The sequence below is a fragment of the Protomyctophum parallelum genome (genome assembly GCF_964188405.1).
Source record: "Protomyctophum parallelum genome assembly, chromosome: 3".
NCBI classification, from domain to species: domain Eukaryota; kingdom Metazoa; phylum Chordata; class Actinopteri; order Myctophiformes; family Myctophidae; genus Protomyctophum; species Protomyctophum parallelum.
The window spans coordinates 1883927-1904977 of NC_139698.1; the positions used below are offsets into that span (position 1 = coordinate 1883927).

Here is a 21051-nt window from a genome sequence, read left to right on the forward strand (position 1 = left end):
TTTAGTTTTAGTCCTATTTTTGAGCTATATTTTAGCCCATCTGAAATTGTTTAGTCAATTAGTCTAGTCTTTAATAGTCGACTAAATATCAAAATGTTTAGTCTTTAATAGTTATTATAATGGTATTCATGTATGGTATATAATAATAATAATAATTATTATTATTATAATTATTATTATGTCCGTTGGTGGTGCATGTTAATGTCGTCATTGTTTAAGTCCCATCCACTGACTGACAACCGTCCCAGCCAATCACAGACAGTGCTCAGAGAAAACCAATCGGAATTCTTCAAAGCCGTCTTGCCAGCCGTTGGTCCCGCCCTCTGTGCGGCAGACAGACAGTTCTGATTGGTCAGTGTGGTCCGGTGCAACCCGAGCCTGCCGACCCGTCCAGAAACAGAAACACAAGCCGAACCCACTGCACTTTGATGCCGCTGCAGAGCCGCTGCTGACTGCTGACAATGTCTCTTCAGGTAAAATATTAATATTAATAATATGATCTCTTATTGTTTATTATTGCTGGCCTGATATATGATATAGGAAGGAATGCAGATGGGATGAAAGAATGCATGATCCGTTGCACCGTTATAGTTGCATTTCGTACTGTATGTAAATCAGCTGTTTTACATTCAATTAAAATGCATCGTATATCAGGAGAACGGCATGGCCACTGCATGCTGGACCCTATAGCTCTGGTCCATATAGTCCTATTAAATGCTTCTATGGTTCTGCCCAGCATTAGGGCTATGGACCAGAACTATAGCTGGGCCCTGCTTTGCTCCATGGGCAGGTGGATGGATGGATGTTGTTGTTAGGGCTATGGACCAGAGCTGGGCCCTGCTTTGCTCCATGGGCAGGTGGATGGATGGATGTTGTTGTTAGGGCTATGGACCAGAGCTGGGCCCTGCTTTGCTCCATGGGCAGAACCATAGAAGGACCAGAACTAGCTGGGCCCTGCTGTGCTGCATGGATGGATGTCGTTGTTAGGTGGTGGGGGTGAATGTGGAGAACTGTCTCCATGGGCCACCAAACTATAGGCCTACAATAATATTATGGCCTGCATCCTTTTTTGCATCTTAGAAGTCCTCCTCAAATGTATACAGTATATGACAATCAACTCCTGCAATGTGTGTGATATTATTGAATGTATGTAGGCTATTGGCTATACCAGCATCTACATTGGGATTTATTTCATGAAAACACGTAATATTAAAAGGTGGTTTTAAACTAAGTGAGTCTCTCATGTCGTGAGAATTGCTCCAAAAATAACTATTTTCTTTTTTTTTAGACAGAGATGCATAACTTGCATCTTGCGTCTGCATTCATTTCACTACTGAATGAGTGAATGTGGAGCTATAGAGGAATCCTAGATGACGGATTGATGGCCTTTACAGTATACATTAGAATGTACTGTAATGTTGCTGCTAAAATACAGCAGCCATCTACTGTACTAGCCTATACTGCCATTTAGACCTCAGGACGATTCTACAAATGCCTTCTAAATCGTTAAACCCCCATCTGAAAATATGGTGTTCCAGGTAGCCTAGTTAAACCCCCATCTGAAAATATGGTGTTCCAGGTAGCCTAGTTAAACCCCCATCTGAGAATATGGTGTTCCAGGTAGCCTAGTTAAACCCCCATCTGAAAATATGGTGTTCCAGGTAGCCTAGTTAAACCCCCATCTGAGAATATGGTGTTCCAGGTAGCCTAGTTAAACCCCCATCTGAGAATATGGTGTTCCAGGTAGCCTAGTTAAACCCCCATCTGAGAATATGGTGTTCCAGGTAGCCTAGTTAAACCCCCGTCTGAGAATATGGTGTTCCAGGTAGCCTAGTTAAACCCCCATCTGAAAATATGGTGTTCCAGGTAGCCTAATTAAACCCCCATCTGAAAATATGGTGTTCCAGGTAGCCTAGTTAAACCCCCGTCTGAGAATATGGTGTTCCAGGTAGCCTAGTTAAACCCCCATCTGAAAATATGGTGTTCCAGGTAGCCTAGTTATACATATATATATAGTTCTCAAGAATGTAATGTTTACAACATCTACAGTACCATTACTACTGCTTAATGACACTACAATCTACCAATTGAGTATTTTACATCTACAGTACTACTGCTTAATGACACTACTATCTACCAATTGATTATTTTACAACATCTACAAGAGAATGTATTAATTAACCACAACAGTGTTTCATATGAAGCAGGAGATTGAAACGTGAAATGTATCCCCAAAACTACACCTACTGTACTAATAAATAATAATCATAATCATAATAAGTAAATAATAATCAGTTTTATTTGTAATGCACTTTTCATTCACAAGGAATCCCAAACAAAGTGCTACCTGGTAAAAAAAACAAACACAGTAAGGCCCCTTTTCCACTATGGGGTGGAACCAGAACTATCCAGAACCTGAACCTATTTTTTTTAGTTCTGAGTTTGTTTCCACAGCGCACAGCGCGGTACGGCACGGTTTCAGACCAGGTTCTCAGAACCTTTTACCGGCCCTGCTTTTGAGGTAGTACTAACACTGAGTTCTGGGAACCTATGGGCGGGGCCAGCAGCGCTGCTGCTCTCGATTGGTTGAGCTGAGGTGACAACACTGAGGAGACCGGAGCGAGGCGAAGCGCACAGCCAGTCAGCCACACAACACAACACCACACATTTTAAACTTCTGAGTGCGACACAGCGCCGCGGACACACAGAAAAATAACCTGGAAAAGCCCACAGAAACGCTATGGCCACGAGAGAGGGAGAGAAAGAGCGTGTGTGTGCGTGAGGGAGAGAGAGAGCCATAAAGCTGTCGCGACGAGTTTGCTTGCAGTTGTTGTTCTACCGCTAACAGCTAGGCTAACTGCAGAGAGGGGTGTCCGGGGGGGGTGTGTGTGTGTGTGTGTGTGAGAGAGCCATGATCTATTCTAAATTGTCAGAACAGAAGCACAATATTATGAGGCTAATGCTACTGGAGATTAGTAGAGTATATTGTTTTATACACGGACAGTAGTGTGCACTAGACTTTTTTTTTTCAGGGCAAGGCATTAGGCATATCATTACTAGAAATGTGCTGTACACAATACTAAACACTGGAATAATTAAATTCAACTAGCACAACGGTTAAATGATTTGTATTTGCACATTTCTTGATATTGACATTACAACTGGACTGGATGTTATGGCACAATCTGCTCAAGAGGCACTATAATTGCAACCTACACTCATGTTAAATGCTATATTCAAAAGGTGGATTATCATTTAGCATCATATGAGCTATACGAGATTAATTTTTCTCTTGCCGTTTAAGCAAAATATTGTAGACAGGTAAAGGTTGGAGAACAACTGGTCTAATGCATTTAAACGGGTGTTTTACTGTTTTCCCACTCCCCACATGGAATGGGGCAAATATAGCCTATATAGCGGCAAATATAGCCTATATGCAGAATGTATGCTGCATCCATGTTCATACACTACAGTATGTGCATATACAGTATATGTATTATGTATAGGAAATATATGTGACAGCTGTGGCATATGTGACATGTGGCATATAAAAATATGTTCATATTATTGGTTTAGAAAAGTACAATAAAGCAAATAAATTTGAAAATAGACAATCTACAAGCTCACATGTGTCTCATCGAGCTTGTAGATTGTCTATTTTCAAATGGCCGAAATGTATTTAAGTACAATACAATATACATAGCTACTTTCCACCACTGTTGAATATAATAACCAGTCATTATTTAAACATGAATATCTCTGTATTCCGGGAACCCCCCGGCCGTGCCAGGGGGGGGGGGGGGGGGTGTCCCTGCTGGCCGAGCTACTCAGCAGTGGGGGAATAGGGGGGGGGGGAGGGGGTTCTGGTTATATGGAAACGGAAGCAGAACTTGGTTCTGGAACTACACATGGTTCTTGGTAGTTCTGGGTCCTGGAAAGTTCTGGTTCTGGTTCTGGTTCCACCCCATAGTGGAAAAGGGGCCTTAGTCAAGCACAGAGAGGACATTGCTGTTCACCCATTTTAGACGGGAACCCATTTTGGTGTCAGCATCATGTTATGCTTTAGCTATTGAAAAATAGCAGAACGACTGACATTTTTTTAGAATCTGATCTCAGGTCAGAATGGGTTCATCAGACCAGCAGTGTGTGTCCAGTGGAAACCTCGTATGAATCTGATCTCAGGTCAGAATGGGGTTTAAATAATTGATAATCAGTCGTCCTAGTGATGCTTCTCAATATCACATGGGTTGTTTGTGCGTGCGCTTAGACTACGGAGCGCTTAGACTACGGTGCGCTTAGACTACGGTGCGCTTAGACTACGGTGCGCTTAGACTACGGTGCGCTTAGACTACGGTGCGCTTAGACTACGGTGCGCGCTTAGACTACGGTGCGCGCTTAGACTACGGTGCGCGCTTAGACTACGGTGCGCTTAGACTACGGTGCGCTTAGACTACGGTGCGCTTAGACTACGGTGCGCTTAGACTACGGTGCGCTTAGACTACGGTGCGCTTAGACTACGGTGCGCTTAGACTACGGTGTGCGCTTAGACTACGGTGTGCGCTTAGACTACGGTGCGCTTAGACTACGGTGCGCTTAGACTACGGTGCGCTTAGACTACGGTGCGCTTAGACTATAGGTGTGTAAAAGAATGCTCAATAAAATGATGTCGTATTATAGGCTATACGTCATTAATGGAGTCAGACTCACTCAGAGACGTATTATAGGCTATACGTCATTAATGGAGTCAGACTCACTCAGAGACGTCGTACAATGTGTGTACGTGTTGCACGTTTTAGGGAGATTAAATACAAAAGGAGAACACTTTACAACCCATTACGTAATGATTTGAATAGCCTCTTACATCTGGGAGAATGGAATAAGGCTTCAACTGTTTGAGGCCAACTATAAGAGTTCAGATATAGATCCATGTTATTGAAATTCTCCTTGTAAAGACCATAATATTCAGATATATAGATTAATGTTATTGAAATGCTCCTTGTAAAGATTAATATTCAGATATATAGATCCATGTTATTGAAATGCTCCTTGTAAAGATTAATATTCAGATATATAGATCCATGTTATTGAAATGCTCCTTGTAAAGATTAATATTCAGATATATAGATTAATGTTATTGAAATTATCCTTGTAAAGACCATAATATTCAGATATATAGATCCATGTTATTGTAAAGACCATAATGTTCAGATATATAGATCCATGTTATTGAAAGTCTCCTTGTACAGACCATACTATTCAGATATATAGATCCATGTTATTGTAAAGACCATAATGTTCAGATATATAGATCCATGTTATTGAAAGTCTCCTTGTACAGACCATACTATTCAGATATATAGATCCATGTTATTGTAAAGACCATAATGTTCAGATATATAGATCCATGTTATTGAAAGTCTCCTTGTACAGACCATACTATTCAGATATATAGATCCATGTTATTGTACAGACCATAATATTCAGATATATAGATCCATGTTATTGTAAAGGCCATAATATTCAGATATATAGATCCATGTTATTGTACAGACCATAATATTCAGATATATAGATCCATGTTATTGTAAAGGCCATAATATTCAGATATATAGATCCATGTTATTGTACAGACCATAATGTTCAGATATATAGATCCATGTTATTGTAAAGGCCATAATATTCAGATATATAGATCCATGTTATTGTACAGACCATAATGTTCAGATATATAGATCCATGTTATTGTAAAGGCCATAATATTCAGATATATAGATCCATGTTATTGAAATTCTCCTTGTAAAGATTCATATTCAGATATATAGATCCATGTTATTGTAAAGGCCATAATATTCAGATATATAGATCCATGTTATTGTAAAGACCATAATATTCAGATATATAGATCCATGTTATTGAAATTCTCCTTGTAAAGATTCATATTCAGATATATAGATCCATGTTATTGTAAAGGCCATAATGTTCAGATATATAGATCCATGTTATTGTACAGACCATAATGTTCAGATATATAGATCCATGTTTTTGTAAAGACCATAATGTTCAGATATATAGATCCATGTTATTGTAAAGGCCATAATATTCAGATATATAGATCCATGTTATTGTAAAGGCCATAATATTCAGATATATAGATCCATGTTATTGTAAAGACCATAATATTCAGATATATAGATCCATGTTATTGTAAAGGCCATAATATTCAGATATATAGATCCATGTTATTGTACAGACCATAATGTTCAGATATATAGATCCATGTTTTTGTAAAGACCATAATGTTCAGATATATAGATCCATGTTATTGTAAAGACCATAATATTCAGATATATAGATCCATGTTATTGTACAGACCATAATGTTCAGATATATAGATCCATGTTATTGTAAAGGCCATAATATTCAGATATATAGATCCATGTTATTGTAAAGGCCATAATATTCAGATATATAGATCCATGTTATTGAAATGCTTCTTGTACAGACCATAATGTTCAGATATATAGATCCATGTTATTGTAAAGGCCATAATGTTCAGATATATAGATCCATGTTATTGTACAGACCATAATATTCAGATATATAGATCCATGTTATTGTAAAGGCCATAATATTCAGATATATAGATCCATGTTATTGTAAAGGCCATAATGTTCAGATATATAGATCCATGTTATTGAAATGCTTCTTGTACAGACCATAATGTTCAGATATATAGATCCATGTTATTGTACAGACCATAATATTCAGAAATATAGATCCATGTTATTGTAAAGGCCATAATATTCAGATATATAGATCCATGTTATTGTAAAGACCATAATGTTCAGATATATAGATCCATGTTATTGTAAAGGCCATAATATTCAGATATATAGATCCATGTTATTGTAAAGGCCATAATGTTCAGATATATAGATCCATGTTATTGTAAAGACCATAATATTCAGATATATAGATCCATGTTATTGTACAGACCATAATATTCAGATATATAGATCCATGTTATTGTACAGACCATAATATTCAGATATATAGATCCATGTTATTGTACAGGCCATAATATTCAGATATATAGATCCATGTTATTGTAAAGGCCATAATGTTCAGATATATAGATCCATGTTATTGTACAGACCATAATATTCAGATATATAGATCCATGTTATTGTACAGGCCATAATATTCAGATATATAGATCCATGTTATTGTACAGACCATAATGTTCAGATATATAGATCCATGTTATTGTAAAGGCCATAATGTTCAGATATATAGATCCATGTTATTGTAAAGACCATAATATTCAGATATATAGATCCATGTTATTGTACAGACCATAATATTCAGATATATAGATCCATGTTATTGTACAGACCATAATGTTCAGATATATAGATCCATGTTATTGTACAGACCATAATATTCAGATATATAGATCCATGTTATTGTACAGACCATAATGTTCAGATATATAGATCCATGTTATTGTAAAGGCCATAATGTTCAGATATATAGATCCATGTTATTGTAAAGGCCATAATGTTCAGATATATAGATCCATGTTATTGTAAAGGCCATAATATTCAGATATATAGATCCATGTTATTGTAAAGGCCATAATGTTCAGATATATAGATCCATGTTATTGTAAAGGCCATAATGACGTGGCCCACATCCAGTAGAGCAGGCCCTTTGTACATCTCATTATGGAACACAGAGGCTGCTGAATAATAAGAGCCTATTGTTTGTCTGTGTAATGTGGGCTAAAAGCTGCCTCCTTCCTTCCTGGGTTCTGGTTCTGGTTCAGTTTCTCATTCACACTCTAGAGTGTCTTCAACCCATTAACCCATTCTGACCTGAGATCAGATTCATACGAGGTTTTCCACTGGACACACATTGGTCTGATGAACCCATTCTGACCTGAGATCAGATTCATACGAGGTTTCCACTGGACACACACTGAGTTCAAGTCCGTTGGTCTCCCCTTGTCCCCCATATATGGGGACTAGGTTGGTCTCCCCTTGTCCCCCATATATGGGGACTAGGTTGGTCTCCCCTTGTCCCCCATATATGGGGACTAGGTTGCTCTCCCCTTGTCCCCCATATATGGGGACTAGGTTGGTCTCCCCTTGTCCCCCATATATGGGGACTAGGTTGGTCTCCCCTTGTCCCCCATATATGGGGACTAGGTTGGTCTCCCCTTGTCCCCCATATATGGGGACTAGGTTGGTCTCCCCTTGTCCCCCATATATGGGGACTAGGTTGGTCTCCCCTTAATTGTCCCCCATATATGGGGACTAGGTTGGTCTCCTCTTAATTGTCCCCCATATATGGGGACTAGGTTGGTCTCCCCTTAATTGTCCCCCATATATGGGGACTAGGTTGGTCTCCCCTTAATTGTCCCCCATATATGGGGACTAGGTTGGTCTCACCTTGTCCCCCATATATGGGGACTAGGTTGGTCTCCCCTTGTCCCCCATAATATGGGGACTAGGTTGGTCTCCCCTTGTCCCCCATATATGGGGACTAGGTTGGTCTCCCCTTGTCCCCCATATATGGGGACTAGGTTGCTCTCCCCTTGTCCCCCATATATGGGGACTAGGTTGGTCTCCCCTTGTCCCCCATATATGGGGACTAGGTTGGTCTCCCCTTGTCCCCCATATATGGGGACTAGGTTGGTCTCCTCTTAATTGTCCCCCATATATGGGGACTAGGTTGGTCTCCCCTTAATTGTCCCCCATATATGGGGACTAGGTTGGTCTCCCCTTGTCCCCCATATATGGGGACTAGGTTGGTCTCCCCTTAATTGTCCCCCATATATGGGGACTAGGTTGCTCTCCCCTTGTCCCCCATATATGGGGACTAGGTTGGTCTCCCCTTGTCCCCCATATATGGGGACTAGGTTGGTCTCCCCTTGTCCCCCATATATGGGGACTAGGTTGGTCTCCCCTTAATTGTCCCCCATATATGGGGACTAGGTTGCTCTCCCCTTGTCCCCCATATATGGGGACTAGGTTGGTCTCCCCTTGTCCCCCATATATGGGGACTAGGTTGGTCTCCCCTTGTCCCCCATATATGGGGACTAGGTTGGTCTCCCCTTGTCCCCCATATATGGGGACTAGGTTGGTCTCCCCTTGTCCCCCATATATGGGGACTAGGCTGGTCTCCCCTTAATTGTCCCCCATATATGGGGACTAGGTTGGTCTCCCCTTGTCCCCCATACAGTATATGGGGAGTCCCCATATACTGTATGGGGGACAAAGTTAATTTTGGTTCCGTTTGTTCACTGTCAGGGTGAAATGAACACTATTTGACACTGTGCGCGCGTGTGTGTGTGTGTGTGCGTGCGTGCGTGCGTGCGTGTGTGTGTGTGTGTGTGTGTGTGCGTGTGCGTGCGTGCGTGTGTGTGTGTGTGTGTGTGTGTGTGTGTGTGTGTGTGCGTGCGTCCTGCAGGCAGATTTTGACAAGGTAGCAGTGGATGTGAAGAACGTGAAAACCAGACCTTCTGACCAGGAGCTGCTGGACATGTACGGACTTTACAAACAGGCCAACGCTGGAGACATTGATATTGGTACAGTACAGTCTATTACATGGAAACTAGACATTAATATTGGTACAGTACAGGCCTATTACATGGTAAATGGTAAATGGTGCATTTATATAGCCTTTATCCAAGGCGCTTTACATAGATTGTGCATTACATTCACCCATTCACACACACATTCATACACCGATGGCAGCGGAAACCATGCAAGGCACCAACCAGCACATCGGGAGCAATTAGGGGTTCAGTGTCTTGCTCAAGGACACTTCGACAGTAACTCTGGGGGAGCCCACAGGGTTCGAACTGGCAACCTTACGGTTAGCCATCCAGGCACTCTACCCCTGAGCCACCGCCGCCCCTACTGGAAACTAGACATTGATATTGGTACAGTTTACAGTACAGGCCTCATTCATTACATGGACAACTACAGTAACGCACATTGTGATTGGCCGGAATGAGATGATGTTTGATGATAAGAGCGCCCCTCACTTCACAGGGGTGTGATTTTTAAATGTCAAAAGGGATGGCTAAGGTTTGGCTGTAGCCACAATTTGCAATACTAGGATTGCAACACCTGCCATTAGCCCATACATCCAAACAGAAAAGTCCTAAATCTGATCGTATTAAACAACGTTAAACTATCACCAACATTGCAGCTGTACAAAAAGCTTAAATTTAATTTAATTAAAAATCTTTCTATCTGCAAAGAGTTTTGTTCCACCTTAGACATGTTATCAGCTATACTTTCTGACATTCTGTGCATGTGAATCATTTGATTATTTTTTACCTGTTGGATGTTGGAGTTGGAGTTTGGAAGCGCTCGTTGGAAATCACTCAGCAGCCCTGCTTTGAAATGTCACGTAATGCAGCAGGCAGCAGAAGGTTGCGTTATTGAAAACGAGCGCTTCCAAACTCCAACAACGCTTTGATACATAATCACGTGCATGGAATATCTTGACACAAAGTAGCTCATATAACAGTGGATTTTCATGAAACAAACTTTGCGCATAATACGTAGGAAGAGGATAATTTGAGATTTTCTTACAGCTTCAATGCAATTATGTCGGTGAGTTTATAACGTTCTCTTTGAATATATATTATTTTACAGCGGACATTTTTAACTCGTATCTTTGCTTCTGGGGGGGGGGGGGGGTCCCTGGTTTCAGATGGGGGTCAGCAGCCAAATACAGATCATTTTTGGCATGAAATAGTTTGAGAACCACTGATGTGTTTGTGTCGTCACCATAGACTGTAAAAAAATATGGACAAAGCGTTCCCCGGGTCTAACATGAACGTAAAATGAAGCCTGAAATCCCTTGCACTCAAATGCACAGATGAAGGTAGTGTCGCTCTGAGTGTCCAGCAAAGCATACACTAGAACTTCCTTGTCTGGTTCAGTGGCTGTGGAAACATATACTGGAACAATAGGTGAGGTGCAAGCGCTGTTCCTTTCTTGAACGACTCTATTGGAAGTAACAGTCTGTATTGGTTCAGACTCTTCATCTGAGACACCCTTACTTTCATTCGACTGTACTTGGTTCGCTCTTCTTCTTTGTTCTTGGTCCTTGTCACGATCTTCATGTAAGCATGTTGGATGAGATTTTCCACATGAGGCGCACACGGTTCTAGATGTACATTGTCTGGAGTAGTGGCCAGTATTAAGGCAACCAAAACATAACTTCTCCAGTTGCACAAACTTCACTCTTTCTTCGATAGACTTTTCCATTATCTTGCGACATTCATCCAGAGTGTGGCCTTGCTTCTTACAAAACATGCACATGATACCTGTCTCACTTGAGCTAGTAGTGAAAGTGTTAGCATGACACTTGCGATCCTGTTGAGACTTATAGTCTCTTTCTGTTGGCTTAGATCTTCCTTGTTCTGCTGGCTTTATTGCTTGTAATGACGTAATAGGATTGCATGCAATTCGAGCCTCAAGGGTAAGAAAACGTATGAAGTAACTGAAATCAGGGAACATTTGGTGTTCATCTTGAAACATTGTGACTCTTCTATTCCAACCTGAGCTCAACCAGTCAGGTAATTTGGCAGCCATCTTTTGGTTCTCCATGCAGTCGTTGAGTGCTTGTAAACCTTGAACATAGGGCATGGCTGATTCAACGCTGCTCAGGAAATCCACAAAATCACGAAGATCTTCACTGTCCTTTGTGCCAATTTTGGGCCATGAGTGGATCTTGTCACGGTATGATTTGCCAATTATGAATGGATTACCAAATCTGTCTTCAAGTGTATGCCATGCAGCAAGATACGCAGCTTCTGTTCCTGCTAGGAAATGTCCTTCAATGGCTCTCTTGGCCGAGCCACCAACATACTTGCGCAGGAAGTCTTGTGTTGGCAGGTTCTTGCGATCAATCAATGTTGCGAAAGAAAGTTTCCAATCAGTATAATTGAGGGGATCTCCTGTGAAAACAGACGGTTCTGGTATTGGAATCCGATTTGCTGTGATAGCTTCAGCAAGCATTCTCACAAGGTCATTGGAAACTTCATTAGAGGTAGTGGTTGTGGCTGATTGGGTGATTGGAGCTTGGTTAACATGTGGTTTTGGTGTGGGAGGTTGAATGGGGTTGGCTTGATGACTTGCAGTAACTTTACTAAAAGTGACTTGTGGTGTGGAAACTGAGGTGAACATGGAAAGACCTGGGGGAGAGGTAGTGGTGACTTTAACTTGACTTGGGAACTGGACTTGAGTGGCTGCTGCTTGTTGAGCAGAGTGTGTTTGGGAATGCTGTACTTGTTGAGGGGGATGAAAGGGTTGACTTAAAGGGTTGAGTGCGAGTGGTAGATAGGGAGAAACTGGGGTTCTTGGCTGGCCTTGGCCTTGTTGTGGGGAAGCAGCTGACACATGCTCTTCTTCGTCACTGTGATCACTGTCTAAATACACTTGCAGTCTTGCTTGTGCTGCGTTGTGCCTTTTTAGTTCCTCCAACCGTTCCACTTCTTTCCTTTTCTCTTCCAGCTTCATCCGTATGGCAGCAGTTTCTGAAACAAAGTGAACTCTTTTTCTAGCATTTTCTGCTTCAATTTCCTTTTCCAACACTTCTCTTTCAGCCTTCTTTCTAGCATTTTCTGCTTCAATTTCCTTTTCCAACACTTCTCTTTCAGCCTTCTTTCTTTGATCTTCTGCTTCGAGTCTTTGTATTTCTTCCTCTTGTTGATGTTGTGTCTTCATTATTTTGAGTACTTCCTTTGAAGCTGCAACTTCAGCTGCTGCTTGTTGTTTGTCGTACTTTGAACTCTTAGAAGAGGTTTTTGACTTGCATGAACTAGCCGAGGCAACGCTGGACACATCAAAAACAGACTCATGGTCAGGCCAGTGTATGGCTTCATCATTACTTCCAAAGTAGTGTTGAGCATTCAAATTTGCAGTTTTAGTGAGTGCATGGCATGTGTCATTCATTCTCCAGATTTCAGGGTCAGGAGTTGAGATGGACATCATCTGTAGATAAATACCGTCAACATCAGCTTGACTGGTATTGATTGCACTCATCACTTCTTCAATCAAATCAGTAGCCTCATGGCTCTTAATGGATCGTTTCAAGCCATTGATGTAGAACTTCCATCTTGTATACACCTTTACAAGATGCATTCTCAAATCGTTCAATTTATCTTCTAGTAGGGCCTTTCCCTTCTCAGAGGGGGTTCTTACACGCTGGCTTTTCCTTCTGGCTGCATCTGCACCAGACAGAGGTTGTGCGTTTTGTGGTGTCGCTTTGTCTTGCTCATCAGTGTCAGTTTGCTGTGGTGGAGTAATCTTCTCTGCTCCACTATCTTCTGCAAGGCTGATCTCTTCAGCTGGCAGTGCAGCATTTTCATTTGTGTGTGACATGTTAAGTGCTTATGTAGTGAAATGTGTTGAAATGTAAATAAGTATAGGCTAAATATGAAATGTAAAAGTACAACCTTTAGTAATATTTAAACCTTGCAAAAATGCACATCAAAAAACAGTGTAGCATCAATCAATTAAATCCCAAAAATTGTAGAAATGCAAAAATAATAAAACTGTAGAACTGCTGTTACATAGTTTAAATATTCAAAAAATACACATAAGAGCCTGAATCCAGTAATCCAAATAAAATAAAAATAAAACGTATCTTAGACCTTTAGTTAACCTCAAAGGTGTTTTCACTTGAGTCTCTTCATTCAGACTATATTCATTGTTCATTTTGTATCAATTCAATTGCCAAGAAGAAAATGTCTGCGCTGTTGCTTTAAGGAGAAACACAGATTCAACTTTGGTGCGATAGAAACTCAAAAGGCAGTGAACCCTTGTGCTAATTTCTTCAACGAGCTTGCTTGTTTAGCACTGTCCACTTGCTCCTTAACTGGCTTGTACTATCGCAACCAGTCCAAACAGTACCTCCTCATTCACAGCGTGTGCTGTGTAGCTTTGTCTTCTAGGCGTGCTGTAGACGTCACGGAGCCTTCACCGTCGCAGATACGCAGTGCTCGGAGCCTTCACCAACGCAGTGTAGTGTTCTACTGTGCCGCCCATCCATCGCACGAGACTCGGAGTTCTTTTTTACTGCTGTTTATTAACACCGTAGAACTGACATACAAAAACAAGACAACAAAACATTAACTTGGGACATATTGTTACATTCACGAGAACACAAAACCTTCCCAATAAGAGTCACAAACAAATACAGTACTGACCACTTTGCCTGCTTGCACATGAATGGGGGGGGGGTCGACTTGGATCCTTCAGTCTTTCTCTTCTTTTCTCGATTTTACTTTACTTCATTTCTTGTACTTGACTTAACTTTCTTCTGCTTTACATTTTACAGTTCACTTTACTTTGTTTTCACTTCTCTCAGTCTACTTTTCAGTCCTTCTGCACAGAGCTCTCTTCTCTCTCCGCGATCTGCACAGTGCATTTCCTTCAGCGCAAAAGATAACCTCTAACCTCTCTCATTCACAAAACCGGTGCAACCAAGACACACAACGGGAAACCCACAACACATTGAACACACTTAGAGCGCCCCCAAGAGGACACATACGGAAACATGAAAACCTTGACATGGCTGCAGTAACAGTCGCCATCTTTCTAGATCCGTTTTAGCCCAGCTGGCCCATTGGCTGGCCCAGACAACGAGGCGGGACTCCCCCCCCCCCCCCCCACCCCCCTTCTTCTCCGTTGGTTTTTATTTTGGAATCCCGATCATAGACTGTAACGGTAGCCACACCCCTCAGAACATACGCGACTTTATGGTCATTTTTTGAATTAATGGGACCATAATTTTCCAAAAAGAATATTATGACATTAGAAATGAGACTTTAAACTAGTGACTGGAAGAAGAAAGTATTCATGACCATGTTTATTAAGGTAATACAGTCTAGGTGAAGTTGGGCCCAAATACATGGGCCTCTATGGAGCTATGGGGCTTTTTGGGTCCAGTCCAGCACCACAACAGGCCATTATATGAACTACCGATTTCAAATGAGGCTTCACGAAATATCTGGCTGACTGCCCCCCTGGTCGTCACAGACAAACGAACCACTGATGTGTTTGTGTCGTCACAGATAAACCTGGCATGATGGACCTGAAGGGAAAAGCCAAGTGGGATTCTTGGAACTCGAGGAAAGGTATAAAATACAACCACAACAGTATAAAAAAAACATTCTAAATGTTGCTCAAAATTAGCTGAAATAGTATTGCGTTACCTTAAAATGGTATATTATGTAAGGGTTGGACGCTTCCGTTTCATCTGCATCACATGCTGGAGTTTTGTAGGTCTTGCAGCGTGGCCTGGCATGGGTGGTGCATTCCATAGCTATGGAGCTAGAAGGGAGAAATGGGGACGTGTGGAACGTTGTCCTGGGTGTTTTAGAGAAAGGGAGGGTTGTCCTGGGTGTTTTAGAGAAGGGAGGGTTGTCCTGGGTGTTTTAGGGAAAGGAGGGTTGTCCTGGGTGTTTTAGAGAAGGGAGGGTTGTCCTGGGTGTTTTAGAGAAAGGAGGGTTGTCCTGGGTGTTTTAGAGAAAGGAGGGTTGTCCTGGGTTTTAGAGAAGGGAGGGTTGTCCAGGGTGTTTTAGAGAAAGGAGGGTTGTCCTGGGTGTTTTAGAGAAAGGAGGGTTGTCCTGGGTGTTTTAGAGAAGGGAGGGCTGTCCTGGGTGTTTTACAGAAGGGAGGGTTGTCCTGGGTGTTTTAGAGAAAGGAGGGTTGTCCTGGGTGTTTTAGAGAAGGGGGGTTGTCCTGGGTGTTTTAGAGAAGGGAGGGTTGTCCCGGGTGTTTTAGAGAAAGGAGGGTTGTCCTGGGTGTTTTAGAGAAAGGAGGGTTGTCCTGGGTGTTTTAGAGAAAGGAGGGTTGTCCAGGGTGTTTTAGAGAAGGGAGGGTTGTCCTGGGTGTTTTAGAGAAGGGAGGGTTGTCCTGGGTGTTTTAGAGAAGGGGGGTTGTCCTGGGTGTTTTAGAGAAAGGAGGGTTGTCCCGGGTGTTTTAGAGAAAGGAGGGTTGTCCTGGGTGTTTTAGAGAAAGGAGGGTTGTCCTGGGTGTTTTAGAGAAAGGAGGGTTGTCCAGGGTGTTTTAGAGAAGGGAAGGTTGTCCTGCAGGGTGTTTTAGAGAAAGGAGGGTTGTCCTGCAGGGTGTTTTAGAGAAAGGAGGGTTGTCCTGGGTGTTTTAGAGAAAGGAGGGTTGTCCTGGGTGTTTTAGAGAAGGGAGGGTTGTCCTGGGTGTTTTAGAGAAAGGAGGGTTGTCCTGGGTGTTTTAGAGAAAGGAGGGTTGTCCTGGGTGTTTTAGAGAAGGGAGGGTTGTCCTGGGTGTTTTAGATAAAGGAGGGTTGTCCTGGGTGTTTTAGAGAAGGGAGGGTTGTCCTGGGTGTTTTAGAGAAAGGAGGGTTGTCCTGGGTGTTTTAGAGAAGGGAGGGTTGTCCTGGGTGTTTTAGAGAAAGGAGGGTTGTCCTGGGTGTTTTAGAGAAGGGAGGGTTGTCCTGGGTGTTTTAGAGAAGGGAGGGTTGTCCTGGGTGTTTTAGAGAAAGGAGGGTTGTCCTGGGTGTTTTAGAGAAAGGAGGGTTGTCCTGGGTGTTTTAGAGAAGGGAGGGTTGTCCTGGGTGTTTTAGAGAAAGGAGGGTTGTCCTGGGTGTTTTAGATAAAGGAGGGTTGTCCTGGGTGTTTTAGAGAAGGGAGGGTTGTCCTGGGTGTTTTAGAGAAAGGAGGGTTGTCCTGGGTGTTTTAGAGAAAGGAGGGTTGTCCCGGGTGTTTTAGAGAAAGGAGGGTTGTCCTGGGTGTTTTAGAGAAAGGAGGGTTGTCCTGGGTGTTTTAGAGAAAGGAGGGTTGTCCAGGGTGTTTTAGAGAAGGGAGGGTTGTCCTGGGTGTTTTAGAGAAGGGAGGGTTGTCCTGGGTGTTTTAGAGAAGGGGGGTTGTCCTGGGTGTTTTAGAGAAAGGAGGGTTGTCCCGGGTGTTTTAGAGAAAGGAGGGTTGTCCTGGGTGTTTTAGAGAAAGGAGGGTTGTCCTGGGTGTTTTAGAGAAAGGAGGGTTGTCCAGGGTGTTTTAGAGAAGGGAGGGTTGTCCTGGGTGTTTTAGAGAAAGGAGGGTTGTCCTGGGTGTTTTAGAGAAAGGAGGGTTGTCCAGGGTGTTTTAGAGAAGGGGGGTTGTCCTGGGTGTTTTAGAGAAAGGAGGGTTGTCCCGGGTGTTTTAGAGAAAGGAGGGTTGTCCTGGGTGTTTTAGAGAAAGGAGGGTTGTCCTGGGTGTTTTAGAGAAAGGAGGGTTGTCCAGGGTGTTTTAGAGAAAGGAGGGTTGTCCTGGGTGTTTTAGAGAAGGGAGGGTTGTCTTGGGTGTTTTAGAGAAGGGAGGGTTGTCCTGGGTGTTTTAGAGAAGGGGGGTTGTCCTGGGTGTTTTAGAGAAAGGAGGGTTGTCCCGGGTGTTTTAGAGAAAGGAGGGTTGTCCTGGGTGTTTTAGAGAAAGGAGGGTTGTCCAGGGTGTTTTAGAGAAGGGAGGGTTGTCCAGGGTGTTTTAGAGAAAGGAGGGTTGTCCTGGGTGTTTTAGAGAAAGGAGGGTTGTCCTGGGTGTTTTAGAGAAAGGATGGTTGTCCAGGGTGTTTTAGAGAAAGGAGGGTTGTCCAGGGTGTTTTAGAGAAGGGAGGGTTGTCCCAGGTGTTTTAGAGAAAGGAGGGTTGTCCAGGGTGTTTTAGAGAAGGGAGGGTTGTCCAGGGTGTTTTAGAGAAGGGAGGGTTGTCCAGGGTGTTTTAGAGAAGGGAGGGTTGTCCTGGGTGTTTTAGAGAAGGGAGGGTTCTCCTGGGTGTTTTAGAGAAGGGAGGGTTGTCCTGGGTGTTTTAGATAAAGGAGGGTTGTCCTGGGTGTTTTAGAGAAGGGAGGGTTGTCCTGGGTGTTTTAGAGAAGGGAGGGTTGTCCTGGGTGTTTTAGAGAAAGGAGGGTTGTCCTGGGTGTTTTAGAGAAGGGAGGGTTGTCCTGGGTGTTTTAGGGAAAGGAGGGTTGTCCTGGGTGTTTTAGAGAAGGGAGGGTTGTCCTGGGTGTTTTAGAGAAGGGAGGGTTGTCCTGGGTGTTTTAGAGAAGGGAGGGTTGTCCTGGGTGTTTTAGATAAAGGAGGGTTGTCCTGGGTGTTTTAGAGAAGGGAGGGTTGTCCTGGGTGTTTTAGAGAAGGGAGGGTTGTCCTGGGTGTTTTAGAGAAGGGGGGTTGTCCTGGGTGTTTTAGAGAAAGGAGGGTTGTCCCGGGTGTTTTAGAGAAAGGAGGGTTGTCCTGGGTGTTTTAGAGAAGGGAGGGTTGTCCTGGGTGTTTTAGAGAAGGGAGGGTTGTCCTGGGTGTTTTAGATAAAGGAGGGTTGTCCTGGGTGTTTTAGAGAAGGGAGGGTTGTCCTGGGTGTTTTAGAGAAGGGAGGGTTGTCCTGGGTGTTTTAGGGAAAGGAGGGTTGTCCTGGGTGTTTTAGAGAAGGGAGGGTTGTCCTGGGTGTTTTAGAGAAGGGAGGGTTGTCCTGGGTGTTTTAACAATAATAATATTAATGTGTTTTTATTTTATTCTTTACAGGGATGTCCAAAGAAGATGCCATGACAGCCTACATCACACTCGCTAAGGAAGCCATCGCCAAATACGGGATGTGAGGAAGGAAGGAAGGCAGGCAACGATTAAATATAGCAATAACTATTTCCTTTTTAAGTCTATTATCTAACAGAGCTAATTGAACAATTCCAATGTTCACTATGACATTTTGAAATGATTGATATTCACCAATTGACCTTTTTTAATAAGGTTTCTGTTTTAATAAGTTGAGTTTGGAGGCTCAAAATAAGTGTTTGAGGACCCAAACATGTTTTAGGTTTTAGTTTGATTGCTGCAAAATGCTAATATACTGTATTTGGGAAAAATAAATAGCATTTAACCCATTTCGACCTGAGGCCGATTTAATTTAAAAAAAAAGGCTTCTAAATCCTAAAGGTTTTCTGAAAAACCTCTGTTTCTATGTCAGTGGTGCTCAACCTTTTTCATGTCAAGTACACCCAGAATTGTCTGTATTATGTTATTTATTTGAGTTAAAAACATTCGCTCTGAAAGAATATATATTCAAAGATGTGTGCCCCATTTTCACGATTAAAAAATAAATAAAAATACAAGCTTGTAGCTTGTAGATCTGCTATTTTTCAATAGCTAAGGTATAACATAATGCTTAAAACACCAAAAGGTGTTCCCGCCCTGAATGGGTTAAAGTAAAAGTATCAATACTGTAATATAGAAATACCTGTCACAAGTAAAAGTCCAGAATTTGTACATTTACTTTGAGTAAAAGTACAAAAGTATTGGCATCAAAAAGTACCAAAATATCGAAGTAGAAGTACTCGTTATGCAGAATATCCCATTTCAAGGTTTCAAATGTATTATAAAAACGATCTTTTGAAAATAGCAGATCTACAAGCCTCTTGGTTCTGGTGACTCTTTCCAATTACTTTTTGCATTTACTTTTTTTAAATAATAACGGGTGTTTTTCGATTAATCTAACTTGGTTAAAATGGAGTTTGAAGTTACAGTGGGGTTGTATAATACAGGACTGCTGTGTTGTCTGATAATATGAATTATCGAATGTCTTAATTACTGTATAAAGCAACTTAAAGGACAACTTTAGTTTTTTTCAACCAAGGTTCATGTTTTAGGTTGTTATTAGATAAAGTAAAAGGTGAGTCTTAATTTTCGTTCATTTGCTGCTTTCTTTCCTTTTAGGGATTTTAGCTGTTTTGTACAGGGGGGCGGGGGCATTCGAGCATGGGGCTAAATATGTATTTTTTTACAACATTTTATGGTGATTTATTTATTTATTATTTACTATAGTCCTAATAAACCCCAGGAAATTACATCTGGCCACAGAAGATCACAGGATCTACTGAATGTGAAGGTAGCCTACTGGGGGAAGGCTTATACTGTGTGTATAGGCTCAATATGTCAGTTTGTCACATTCAGTAGATCCCGTAATCTTCTGTGGTCAGATGTAATTTCTTGGGGTTTATTAGGACTATAGTAAATAAAATTAAAAAAATCGCCATAATATTTTGTAAAAAAATACATATTTAGCCCCATGCTGGAATGCCCCCGCCCCCCTGTCAAAAACTGCTAAAATCCCTAAAACGAAAGAAAGCAGCAAATGAAAGAAAATGAACACTCATCTTTTACTTTCTCTAATAACAACCTAAAACATGAACCTTGGTTGAAAAAAACTAGTATAGACAGTAAAATGAGCCAATGTATTTGGAAGTGAAATATATCCCTGTATAGGTTAAACAATAGAACATTATTTAAATTGAAAATTCCTTCCACTGGGGAAAAGTATCAACTTGTTTCAAATGTATTCGGTTCTGTTTCGTCACCTCTTAACCCATTCTGACCTGAGATCAGATTCTATAAACGTCTTCTACATCCTGACAGTTTTCTGATAAAGCTGTGTTTCTACGTCAGTCGTTCTTCGATTTTTCAAAAATAGCAGACCTACAAGCTCGTATCGCGCCACTCGGTGGCGCGATATGAGCTTGTAGATCTGCTATTTTTAAATAGCTAAAGCACGACATGATGCTAACACCAAAATGGGTTCCCGTTCAGAATGGGTAGATAGCCAATGCATGAATCGGAAAAACAATAATTGTTTTTCGTAACAATCTGCACTTTTTGATGCGGTCTAGGTACTGTTAACAAGAATGTCACAAAAGACACATTTATTTAACATGTCCTTGTGCTGTACACTGTACTTGAATAAAGTAGATACAGAATGGTCATGTGATGTCAGTCCACTTGTGTGTGAGTGTTCTGCTTAATTGGGTTGAGTTTATTTTAAAACTATATGTTTTGACTGGCCGCTGTGAAGTTATTTTTTTAACTTAAGTTGTATGAAATACTTGCCATTAATATAGTGGTTGTAACTGTATTCATTGATTGCCCGAGTCCCGTGGTGGGAGTTCTGCTCTGGTTCTGATTGGTGGAGTCCCGTGGTGGGAGTTCTGCTCTGGTTTGGGTGAAATATCTATATCGTTCCGGTCATTTTGTGG

The 21051-nt window shown here is 41.8% G+C and overlaps 1 protein-coding gene across 1 annotated transcript; it reads left to right on the plus strand.

The window, feature by feature from the left end:
• The first annotated feature begins 360 nt into the window (after nucleotides 1-360).
• acbd7 (acyl-CoA binding domain containing 7) lies at nucleotides 361-20712 on the plus strand. Its single transcript, XM_083760789.1, has 4 exons — nucleotides 361-473; nucleotides 9475-9592; nucleotides 15104-15166; nucleotides 18554-20712. Exons 1-4 carry the CDS (start codon nucleotides 462-464, stop codon nucleotides 18625-18627), a joined length of 267 nt encoding a protein of 88 aa, XP_083616915.1. The 5' UTR covers nucleotides 361-461; the 3' UTR covers nucleotides 18628-20712.
• Nucleotides 20713-21051: the final 339 nt, after the last annotated feature.